Source organism: Hydra vulgaris, chromosome 02 (genome assembly GCF_038396675.1).
Source record: "Hydra vulgaris chromosome 02, alternate assembly HydraT2T_AEP".
Classification (NCBI taxonomy): Eukaryota; Metazoa; Cnidaria; class Hydrozoa; order Anthoathecata; family Hydridae; genus Hydra; species Hydra vulgaris.
In genome coordinates this window covers 28224991-28237491 of record NC_088921.1, presented here as the reverse complement: position 1 = coordinate 28237491, position 12501 = coordinate 28224991, and the positions used below count along the sequence as shown (strand labels likewise).

At 29.5% G+C, this 12501-nt stretch overlaps 1 protein-coding gene across 1 annotated transcript; it reads right to left on the bottom strand.

The window, feature by feature from the left end:
* Positions 1–192: 192 nt before the first annotated feature.
* LOC100209705 (uncharacterized) lies at positions 193–8767 on the bottom strand. Its single transcript, XM_065790472.1, has 4 exons — positions 8568–8767; positions 7156–7225; positions 6314–6664; positions 193–5470 (listed from the first exon to the last, which is right to left on the bottom strand). Exons 1-4 carry the CDS (start codon positions 8583–8585, stop codon positions 513–515), a joined length of 5397 nt encoding a protein of 1798 aa, XP_065646544.1. The 5' UTR covers positions 8586–8767; the 3' UTR covers positions 193–512.
* Between the last annotated feature and the right edge of the window lie 3734 nt (positions 8768–12501).

Below are 12501 nucleotides of genomic sequence, written 5' to 3'. Positions count from 1 at the left end.
TAAAGTTCCATCTGATTTTTCAATAAGATTTTAGCCTTTAAAATTTAGATAGGTGATGTTACTGTGAAGATTTGGAGTTCAAGTTTACAGAGTTTATTCTAGGGTCCGAATTATTTTTTAAAGGGTATGGAGAAAACGGATATGATTTTATGGAGATAATTATTTACTTTATAATTCATAACAACTTAAAGATTACTATACGAATCTGAAATATGTTTTTCTGAATTTTATTAAATAAATCGAATCATACTTATTTATATTTTACTTTGTTATTATGTTATGTCCGCTAAAAGTCTTGCCTTTTTTATTTTTTAATAACTGTTAACAGCCTTGAATTTAATTTACTTCAACGGATTATTCGACCGGCATCCAGTATCGAAGAATAAACATTGGTTTTAACTGTCTTATGTCGTCCAATTTGTCTAGAACCTTTTTTCTTTCAAAAGTATTTACCTGGGTGATTAGGCATAATTTGTGTACTTGGACTCAAACTTGCATGCAAGTTTTTATTTTTATTTTGCAACGATTCCACCAACGTCTGTGTAAGGGTCATAAATGTTAATTGTTGAGTTTTTTTCATTTTGTGACGTACCTTGAATAGTGCTTTTTGTCGAAACTGTTCCAAGATCTGCATACGGGTCAAATTCAATTTTTTTTGATATCGTTGAAGCATCCGCGTTATCGTGTGTTTCAGTTGTTTTAATTTCCGTGTTAGGTCTGTCGACTTTGTTTGTTGTTGTTGAGTTGATGAAATTTAATCCCTCGTTTGTCGCGGTCTCACTATCTTTAACCGATAAGCACATGTCATTAGCTTTTAAGGCTTCTTCTACTTTAGATAACCGATTTTCATTTCCTTCCTTTGCGTGGAGTAATTCTTTTGCTTCTAATTCGGTACTTGCAGGTAAGCATCTACGATTTTCATCATGTTTTTTGCTAGTAATTTCATGAACTTTTTCGTCGTGATTGTTTAATTTTTTTTGATCTTCTGCTAAGAATCTTTCCAGAGATGATTCATGGTTTGTCGCTTCTGTGCTTACAGATAAATGTTTAGTTTCTAACTCTACCTTTTTTGACTCTTTTAGGAGATGCGGAAGGTTGAGTTCTTCATAATTCTTTCCATTTATCTTTTCTTTATCGTCTGCTCTTCTTGGATTGTCATCACTTGGAAAAAGTTTTCTTTTTGAATAATTGTCTTCTATTTCGTTATCGGAAATGTCTTCTTGTGCTTTTTTTCGTTCTATAAACGAAGAGTGAGATTGAGTTTTAAATTTATCAGGTTTTTCAAACGAACTACTAGAAGTGTGCATGTCCTGTGCTGTTTTTCTTTGCGGCTGATCGATCGATGTACTTTGAGATTCGTATAATGGTTTTTTGTATGTAAAGCCTAATTTATCGTCATCGCTAATTTTTAGTCTTCTATTTTGTAGATATTTTATTCTACTTACTTCGTCATTACTGGATTTATCTTCGTGTCTTTCGAGGGAACTGCGTGTAAAAGGTCTGAACTTTTTAAAATCTTCGTGCTTATTTGACAAAATAAATCGGTGTGACTTTGCCAACAAACTTTCTTGAATACTTTTTTTTGAAGAACTTGGTGAATCCTGAATTTCTTGACCGACGTTCTGAAGAAGTGTTGATGGATCGGACACGTGTGCGTCTTCTACACGCAGTTTTTCTAAAGCGATATCTTTTTCTAATTTAGAAATTATCGCTAATTCATTCTCCTGGGTGTTATAAGATTTTGTTAAATCATTTTTTGACGTTAAATCTCCTTCCTCCATTTCTTGCGACTTATCTTGCTTTTTTCTTTGGATTTCTTGCGACACCTTTAAGTAAACCGTCTCGTTAATACTTTTTGATGTATCGTTTGTAAAAGAATTACTGCTTTGATGATGTGTGTCTACATTTTTTTCATAAACTTGTTGCTGCTTTTCTGGTGCTTTTTTGATAGTATGCTTCACTTCGGCTGGGTTTGGTCCACTGTTACCCGAGGTTCCCAGATCTGCATAAGGATCAGATTCCTTTTTTCGAAAAGATGAATCAAAGTTTGATATCTTTGATTCTCCGTTATTTTTTTGAGATTCTTTTTGAGAAACTAAATACATTGTGGGTAAATTATACTGAGACTTTACTGATGCTAGATCAATTTCTTTAACTATAGTGTGTGATAAATTTGTTGCGATAGATGGTTTAACAGCATTTTCACTACCTAAACTTAGGGTATCATTTTCTTTAATTTTATTATTTTCGTTGGTATGTAATCTTGCTTCATTCTGTGTTAATCCGATGGAAGTTCCTAAGTCGGCGTAAGGGTCATACGTATCTGAACGTTTACTTGTTGCAATTTTAGTACGCTTGTTGAATTTGTAAGATGTATGTTTGTGAAACCCACGTGTTTCAGAATTTACATTTACAATTGTTCCTATGTCTTTGTAAGGATCTGCGACAACAGAAACATTATTGGGTGGTTTTACTGAATTTGGGTTTGTAAGAGTTGTTTTTTCATTTTCAAAAGCAGTTTTATTTGCAAGCTTTGCTATAAACTGAAACGGCTTAAGTTGTAATAATTTCCTACGAGTTTCTGGACTTATTTTTGCAATAGCCTCACTAAAACGTGGAAAGGCTGCAAGTATAGAAACAGCAGTAGTATCTTTTAGAAGGCTATCAGTTGTATCTTTTACTGCAGCCTCAACTGTCACTTCTTTTGAAATATCATTTTTATCGCGTCTAACTAAGCTAATCCCTGATGCTAATGGTATGTCTTGTTTTATCTCACCATTAAGTGTTTTAACTTTGGACTTTTTTAACTTTGAATTTTTTTTATTGCTTTTGAATGTTTTTGTTTTTATTCCATAAGATGGTAAATTTTGTCGTTTTATAAGAGATGTTACTGGTGAACCTAAAGTAGAGTACGGATCCCGAGTAGCCTCTTTGTATTGTTCAGCTGCACTTTTGTCAAGCATTATTTCTTTTGTTTCGTTTATGTTTGTCCGCTTCTTTGCGGTTGAACCAAGATCTGCATAAGGATCTAAGGCCTGAGGTTTTAATTTATCGATATTTTCGCTTTCTTCAGTTCCTTTAGCGGTAACTTTCTGAAGCTGAGCTAATGCTTTTCTGGTTTCTTCCTGGAGTGCAGCTAATGTTCTTTGATATTCTGCTATTTTTGGCGTAAGTTCGGAAGGAGTCATGCGCGTTGTGGCTTTTTCAGAAAATTGCTCTAATATATGTGATGGATTGTGTTTGTTATTAATTCCATTTAGACGAACAGACTCACGATAAAGCCTAGAAAGTTCTTTTGGTAAGTTTACAATAATTTTCATTTTTTTACTTGCTTTCTGGTACTCTACTGACTCAGGTGTAACATTCATGTGCAAGTAGCCTTTTATGATGCTGCTTTTTTTTTTAATGTCAGCATATGCTGATTGAAGTTTTTCTTCTTTTTTTGGATCAAACGACTCTTCTTTGAAAATTTTATTTACTATGTGCACTGCAACAGTTGGATCATTGGTAGTAGCAATCGTACGTCCATTCGGAACTCCTTTATCTGGTGGTTTTAAATCAATCTCAATAGGTTTTTTTAGCTTAGCTAAAGGCCCTTTCGGATTCAAAGTTATTTTAAGTGGAACTCGAGGGAGCTTTCCAAATAATTCAACTATTGTACTTGGGTTACTAACATCAGTAACAGTTTCAACTTCATCGTCATTTTTATTCGACAAACCAATGTCATTGCGTCTGCTGATTACTTTATTGACTTTATTTCTTTTCAAGTTGATATAATTATAGCTATCGTCTTGAAATGAGTGAAATTTGTCTTCTTTAACCGGCGACACATCATATTTGCTTACAAATGAGTCGTCTTTGTATTTCATAAATTTCTTGTAGGGTTCTAAAGCAAGTTTATCTAAACTTTCAAAATATTGTCCTGCGTGTTGAATGTATAGCTTTTGTTTTTCGCAAGTTATATCAATACAATTTGTTGTACCTCCTGAGTCGTCTATTAGTTTAGAGGGATCAAAATCACCATAAAATGTAAAGCTTTCCTCATTCGAAGAAGTATCTTTATTTTGAGTTGTTTTATTTGACAACCTTTGAACAAAAACAGGCCGATCAGTATCAACTAATTTTACGCGTCGAGTACTGTTAGATACCTGAATGCTCTGAGGTTTTGGTAAGTTTGAATTTTTAATACTACGCTTCACTCTCCCATTAAAATCGTCATTCACCGGAATATCTACTTGCTTAAGAGAGTTAGAAATGCCTGGATATATCTTTTCAAGAGTAGATAGTTCTTTTTCAATGTCTTTTGCTTTAACTTGTAGTAAAGTACGACGCTGCATACTCTTTTGATGATGTAGCTCTCCTAAAATATCTTTCACAGCCATACGATAAAGCGAAATCATCATGTCTTTATCAAACATTTTCATAAACTGATACGCAAACCTATTAAATTCTTTTTTTCTGTTATGATGCTTGTTAGAGTGAAGATTTTCATTAGAATCAGAAAAAGAGTTTTCAAGATTTATTGCATGACTTAAATTATCTTGCTGAATGTCTGAATTTAAACTACTTAAAGGCGTTGTATTGTCATATGCTTCAATATTAACCACGTTTTCAGTGACGGTTTTGTTTGGTTTAACAACGCATTTTAATAGAGCTTTTCCTTTAGGTAAGCTTATAACCACTCCACGCTTAAATGCTTTTGTTGGTAAAAAAGCTTCAGGTATAAATACTGGACGTTCAATTACAACATGCTTTTCATCTAATGTTTTTTCATCGAAATTAGTTACATCTTTTTTCGTTGCAATTACATTATCGTTAGAAACATCGTATTCAATGTTGTCTATTTTGTTCAAAATATCATCAAAAGGAACTACTTCTGTAAATCTTCTTTTAATTGCATTGGCTTCAACGGGAGCTTCGTAATCATCTTTTTCTAGTGATTTTTTAAGAAATGAAATTTTTGTTGGACCTTTGATTGGTAAGATTTTCAATGGTCCAATAGATTCAATATTTTTTGAAAAGTCGCATTTTTGACAGTGTTTTAAAGTTACAGCCAATTTTCCTTTTAAATGTATTGTAACAGGAATGTGAACTGTGCATGGAGGTGGCGGTGGTGGAGGGGGTGGTGGAGGAGGAGGAGGAGGCGGTAAAGCGGGAGGACTAACATTAATTGATGGGGCCTCTTGTGCAGAGCAGCATGATACAACAGGTATAACAGGATGCATATGGTGAACAATTACAGGGTGTATGTGATCAACTATATGAGGTTCTATTTTAACTTCTGGAGGAAATATAATAGGTTCTGAGTCTAACATTAATGGTAAATTAGGGAGAGACAAGGTTTGCTCATCGTGAAAGTTATCTTGGAAATCTTCTGTAGATATATACGGTGGGTGCACCATTGTATCAACACCAAAATCACCAATGAATCCATGTTTTTTTTTTGCATTTTCTTCAACTTTTTTTTTATCTAGAACCAAAAAGAAAAATTTACATAAAATAATAAATACAAGAAAAATTTAATTTTCAATCATCTTTTTAATTTAACGATTTTAAATTTATTTTTCCAGCAGCTGGGCCAACCGCAGTTTTCTGTCAGTTTTGCGCCACTTTTTTAGACTTCCGGTTATACCAACCATCTTTTTCCATTAATTGACGCAACTGGATTCATTATTCGGTCGAGCAAAACCTTTTTTTTTTTTGAGTTAGCGCGACTGCATTTGGTTTGCAATAAATGCCAAAACTCATTCTACAGACAAGTTTTTCAATTTCACAAACCGTCATAATTTGCAGTTCAACGCATTGCATTGAACTTTATAATAGAGCTAAGCCAAAGAGTTGCAGATAGACGCAGACCTCTCTAAATTTAAGTATTAATAAATGCTAAAACGCTGCTAACATACCGAAGGTCTAGCTTTGAGAATTTCCGAAATAATATTGCATTGGTCTCCGAAATAATATTGCTATAGCTTAACATTTTTTTCTGGATGCACGGCTAATTAATGTAAATTATACTTGATGTAAATAACTTTTCAAAGATATTTATTATCATTACTATTATTATTAATATTATTATTACCTTACCCTATGGACAAACCGCAAAAAGGTTTTTTATTTTTAAAGAACAAAATGTAGTTTTAATATTTCAAATTAGTTATTTAAATTTAATTTTGAAAAAATTAATTAATTAAAAATTGATAATAAATAAATGGAATTACAATAAAAACTAAAAAAAAAAAAGGAATAAAAATAACAAATTAAATTATATTTTAATTTTATTAAACAAATGTAAAAATGCACGTAAAAACCGTACCGTTAACATTTTCGTTTGATGCTGTTTCTATCTGCATATTTTTTAGGCCTAGCTTTTCGTTGTTTGCTGAATCTGCCTCTAAAGTAATTTCCAAAGCGTTATCATCTGGTTGTTCATCCTTACTGTTTTCATTTGATGACTTGACGTCATCAACTTTTATATCCTTGCTATTGAGTGAAGTAATTTCTACCACATTATTTCCAGTTTCTTCGTTATTGTATCCAAGCTTTTCGACTTTACTATTAGTTTTTGAAACGGTTGGATTGTCTTCCATTTCAGATGTATCAATTGTTTCGTTATCAATAGTTGTAAAGGAAGACCCCTCATAGTTTTTAGAAGTTGAAGGTAGCCCTACAATTGGTAAAATTAAGTAGTCCTTAGATTTAAAGAGATTACAAAATAGATTAATAAATAGCAAACTGAAAAGCAGTCGTGACGCAGTCAGGGCCGTCCCAAAGTGATATCTCATGAAGGAGAGGGGGGGGGGGGGGTTGTATGTATTTTGTGCCAACTAGAGACACACACAAAAAAAAGGTCCTCAATATTTGCAATTTGTTAACTATAGTTCAAAACTTGCTAAATGTGCCAACTCAAATGCTTATAAGACAGCTTGTGGGGGTGGGTGGGTGACACCCCTTCACTCCCTGTTCAGGACGGCCCTGGACGCAGTGTTTAGAGTGCTGACCTAAAAACCAAACGACTGCTCAGGCAATATTTTCGATATCCGTAAAAAAGGAGGTGTAAACTTCTTTGAAAAATGCTCTTCCACGGTGCTCTTTGATAAGACTGCTAGGCTATCTTGGAGCACCTTAACTACTAGAAAAACTGAATAAAAAACCTACCATGTACTTGAAAATGCAGAAACACAAAGCAATATTGCAGCAACAGTGTGTAAATCGTGGAACATAAACACTAAAAGTAAGATTAAACACTAGAAGTAAGATTAAATATGTACTAAAAGTAAGGTAAAAAAAAACACAAGAAAGCAAGATAAAATGAATATAAGATGATCATTAATTGTAAAAAGTAAAACATATTGGACGTAAATCATAACGTATTTTTAATGTATTTCTTTTTTTATTCTTTTGGTAACTTCTTTGATTTTGATCTAATGATATTTTATTAATTACACTTTGAGAAAGAGGCAAAGAGCATGATTTTTGGCAACGGTATACGAATGCGTATCTATATCTATCTCTATCTATCTATCTATCTATCTATCTATCTATCTATCTATATATATATGTATATATATATATATATATATATATATATATATATATATATATATATATACATATATATATATATATATATATATTTATATATATATATATATATATATATATATATATATATATATATACATATATGTATATATATATATATATATATATATATATATATATATATATATATATATATATATATATATATATATATATATATATATATATTAACGAAGAAAAAACAACTTTTTCTATGGTACTTTAAGTTTCATGTCTATACAAAATCATCAGCCATTGATTTTTTTTTTTCTTCGTTAATATATATGTATATCGCCCTATTTGAAATATCTTTTTAATATTGAGCACTCTTTTACGACTATGAGTTTTGTTTTATTATTATAATACAAAACAGCCTTAAATATCAATATATATATATATATATATATATATATATATATATATATATATATATATATATATATATATATATATATATATATATATATATATATATATTTATATACATATATATACACACACACACATATATATATAATATATATATATATATATATATATATATATATATATATATATATATATATATATATATATATATATATATATATATATATATACATATATATATATATATATATATAGGGCCGCCGGGAGAAACTTCAGGCCTCTGAAGATCTTTTAAATCTTTCGACCTCGTATAAAGTATAAAATTAAAATGTTTTAATTTTAGTTACAAAGTTAAACTAATAAAATGAAGTTCGTGGCGCGGAAAACATTAGTAAAATGACTACAAAATTAATACCATACTAGTATAATGCGACACAAACTTAGCAAGTAAAAATGTTTGTTTCCAACAGATGTTTTGACACAAGATTAAACTAGGACAAAACCGACCCCAAACATCCACATTAATGACAGGCAAAAAATTAAATGAACAGCTTACGAAATTGGCAATGACAAGGGTGCAAAACAACGCTAAACGTAAACCATTTCTTTCTACCTACCGTGTAAGCTAGCTTCATTGCTACGTTAACATGTCAAGTGCAAAGAAACAAAAACAACAATTGGTTTATTTTTTTAATTAATTTATTTCCCACCGATTTTAATTATATATCCATGTTATATATCTTTAAACCATTTGTATTAGTATGGAACGCATACAGAGCATGGGGTTACGCTCAATTCATATTTATTCAACCATGAAATGTTTGACCCTTGTCTACTTAGTTTAACAAAAATGGTTCAATATTAATTTAATGTAAACAGCGCTGTTACAGATTGATTTAAGTGGTTTATATTGATTGGCGCGTAAATGAACTTTTTTTAAATATTAAAACTAAATTCTTCAAAACACACAATTTCATTTTTATTACAACATTTTTAATCATATTTTACTACTTTTTTTTGTGCAAACTGTTAAAAAGTATACTTTTTAACTATATGTAAATAAAAATGAACTAAAGTATAATAAAAAATATTGTATTAAAATGTAATAAAAAAATGAATTGCGTATCTTTTTTTTACTCTCTCTATAGTTTTTTTTATAAAAGTATAGATTTTGATGGTGGTAGTTGGAAAAAAAATTGCAATGAAATGTCGAAAAAAAATAGACTATGTTACATGTGGGATATGAAAACTAATTACTTTCTATTGATATAACCATTATGACTTAAAATATTAAAGTCAGTCATATAGAAGGGTTTAAAAATCAGTGGCCCTTGGTACATTGAGTTTTTTTTTTAATTATATCACAAGCTAATATACCTAGGGCTCTCTCTGAAAACTAGGTCTTACTCCATAATCAATGGATAAAGAAGGCAGACACATTAATTTTATTTTTAAAAAATCCCTTGCAACATAATTTGATTAATCATAGATTATTACTAGAATTTGTCTTGTGATATATAGAATATAAAATTTCCATCATTTAAAAACAACTAACGTAGCAGGATCTAATTTTTTTAAATTTCTTTTAGGTGCCAAAAGAAGTCCTTACGGTCTTATCACAGGGCACCGCGGAAGAGCATTTGAAGAGAAGCTCACGCCTCATTCCTTACCGATGTTATAAAACTTGCCCAGAGGTGGCGTTGAACCACGGATCTCTTATGTCGCAAACGCGCTAACGCTGCTCAATATTTGAATCAGAAACTTTTGGAAAAAGTTTTCCTCTTTTAATTGAATGTTGTAGATCTATATAATTTTGATCAAGAATTAGTTAGAATTCAACATATATCTAGTTTTACAAGGAAACTATATGGCCCTACGTATAACACTAGATAGCCTAATGCGAAATGCCATCTTTCAAAAATCTGCATCGAGAAGAAACTAATTAAAAATTGCATTTAGTATTTAAGTAACTAAAAATATTATATACAATTACCTACAAAACAAGTTTTTTCTCTATGATTAAAAAACAATATATCAGCGTCAAAACGTTACTTTAGACCATCAAAAAATAGTGATAGGAAAACGCTTTTTGATGGTCTAAAGTAATCTTTTGACACTGATATCGTATATTGTATATAACATAACTTGCCGTGGCAACGTTCTCTAAGACTCAAAATTGAATAAAAAAAACAAAAAAACAAAACAACCAATTACATGGCATTTAAAATGAAAAAAACAAAACAACCAATTACATAGCATTTAAAATAAAAAAAGCAAAACAACCAATTACATGGCTAAAAAGCATAACTTAAAACTTAACATTTTTCAAATAAAGTAGGTTGACTCTTGGTACAAAGACGCCCAAGTTACAAAAATTTCACATACATGTAACTTTGATATATTCAAGTTTAACAAAGAAAAGTTTGAGTAAGTTTTTTAATAATCGACAAAAAATAGCTAGATGAAATCACCATTTTTACATAATATTAATTTGCCTACAATAATCGAAGATCTGAAACTTAAAATATTTGTTAACATTGTATGTATTTGAATATTTTCATTTACATCATGTACATAACTCTAATTTTGTTACAGAATATTTCTAATGTTGATTAAAGTTATGACACTGCAAACCTTTTCATTGTCTTCTTTTAATAAAAATAAAACGATGTGTGATTGTAATAAATGGATTTTTCAAACCAGCATGTTAGAGGAATTTTTATAATTCCAGAGATTTTTTTTTTCTAAGTTAAAAATTTCTGACAAAAATTTTAATGTCTTTTCCAAAATCTAGTGATTGCTTCGAAATAGACCTAATGACTAAAAATGATTTGTAAACTATCATCTTAACATCTTTTTGCATACATTTTATTTTTAATAAACTTCTACATGTACAACTTTATGATATAGATATACTTACTGAATCAACAATTGTAAAAATATTTAATCAGATTTTTGTTATTGGGGGATCAAATTAGTCAAGTGCACATAAGCATAACAGCGTTCTTAATATTCAGCGTTCTTACATTTTCTTTTTTTTCTTTTCTTTAATATTTTGCCGTTTAAAAATATTACAATAACCAATTATATTTTACAATTTTTACATTAGTAACGACAGGACTTCTAGAAGATCATGTGGATCTTGTCATGAAGCCCTTTACAATATATGGTTAATTTTTGATAAAAATACAATGTCTTAAGTGAAATAATAATAATAATACAACTTTATGCAAAAACATGTAAAAACCAAGATAAAATTTTAAAAAGCCAAGATCAAAAAATAAATAAAATATACAAAATAGAACAGCAACGAATAAACAAACAAACAAAACAAAAAAACAATTAAAAGTAAATCAAAATATTTTCAATTAAAAATATAATTCTTTTAAGTTTTTGTTTGAATGATATATTGAATATTGAATGATATTTGTTTGAATGATATATTGAATGTTGAATATATATATATATATATATATATATATATATATATATATATATATATATATATATATATATATATATATATATATACATATTTTTTTTCTTTTTTGTTTTTTAATTTTACACTATGTAAAATGAAATTTTCTAATGAGTCTTTATTGATGAAACACAGGGTAAAAATAAAAAAAATTTTGTTAATTGATTTTCTACTAATTTATAATTGCTCTGTTCTTTTAAGAACATCGAGCACTCTATTTAATAGAATACATTTTAAAATTGCTTAAATTTAGGGTGACACAAATTAGGGTCGAAAAATGAAATTTTAGAAAATCAAAAACCGCTGTTGCTTAACCTGTTCTACAACACTCAGTTAGTCTAAATACAAAATTTTATTTATTTTTCTTCGTTGGAAGTGCTACATGTAATTTTTCAAATATTGAGGATTGACTGAACTTTATGTTATTTTTACGGGTTAAAATGTATAACTAAATTCTATATGTATTCTATAACTATTCTATATGTATAACTAAATACTAAATGTAAAATTATAACTAAATTCTTGTTTGATCTTTGATCTAAGAAGAAAAAAAAACACTGTAGTATCTTACAGTTAACTATTATTTTACATTAATTATCCAACTCTCAGAATCGGCAACACAGGGTGTCGTCGGCCCTGAAAGTTGGAAAAATAATGTAAAATGTGATTTAATAATTATAAGGGGGGGGGGGGGGCACACGCCCCCACACCCTACTTTTAAAATGAAGACTTTTTTTTTAAGAAGATGACAATTTTTATAAGAAATTGAGGTTAGAATATGTTTATAAATATAGTTTTGTTTGATCTAAGAAAAAATAAAACACTGTTTATAATATGTTTATAGATACTATTTTACATTAATTTTTCAACTCTAGGTTTCAGGTTTACCAGTTCCTTAAGCGACATATCTTTTGTAATTAGTTTTCTATGTTCCCTTACTACCAAAAGAATGTTCTGTCTCTGATCCTCATTGTGGGAAGTGTGAACAAAATTTTCAATTAAGCTAATACTTCTTTCTGCCAGTCTTTAGTCACGCTGAGATTGCGAACTAACTGAGTGAAATGTTTGTATGA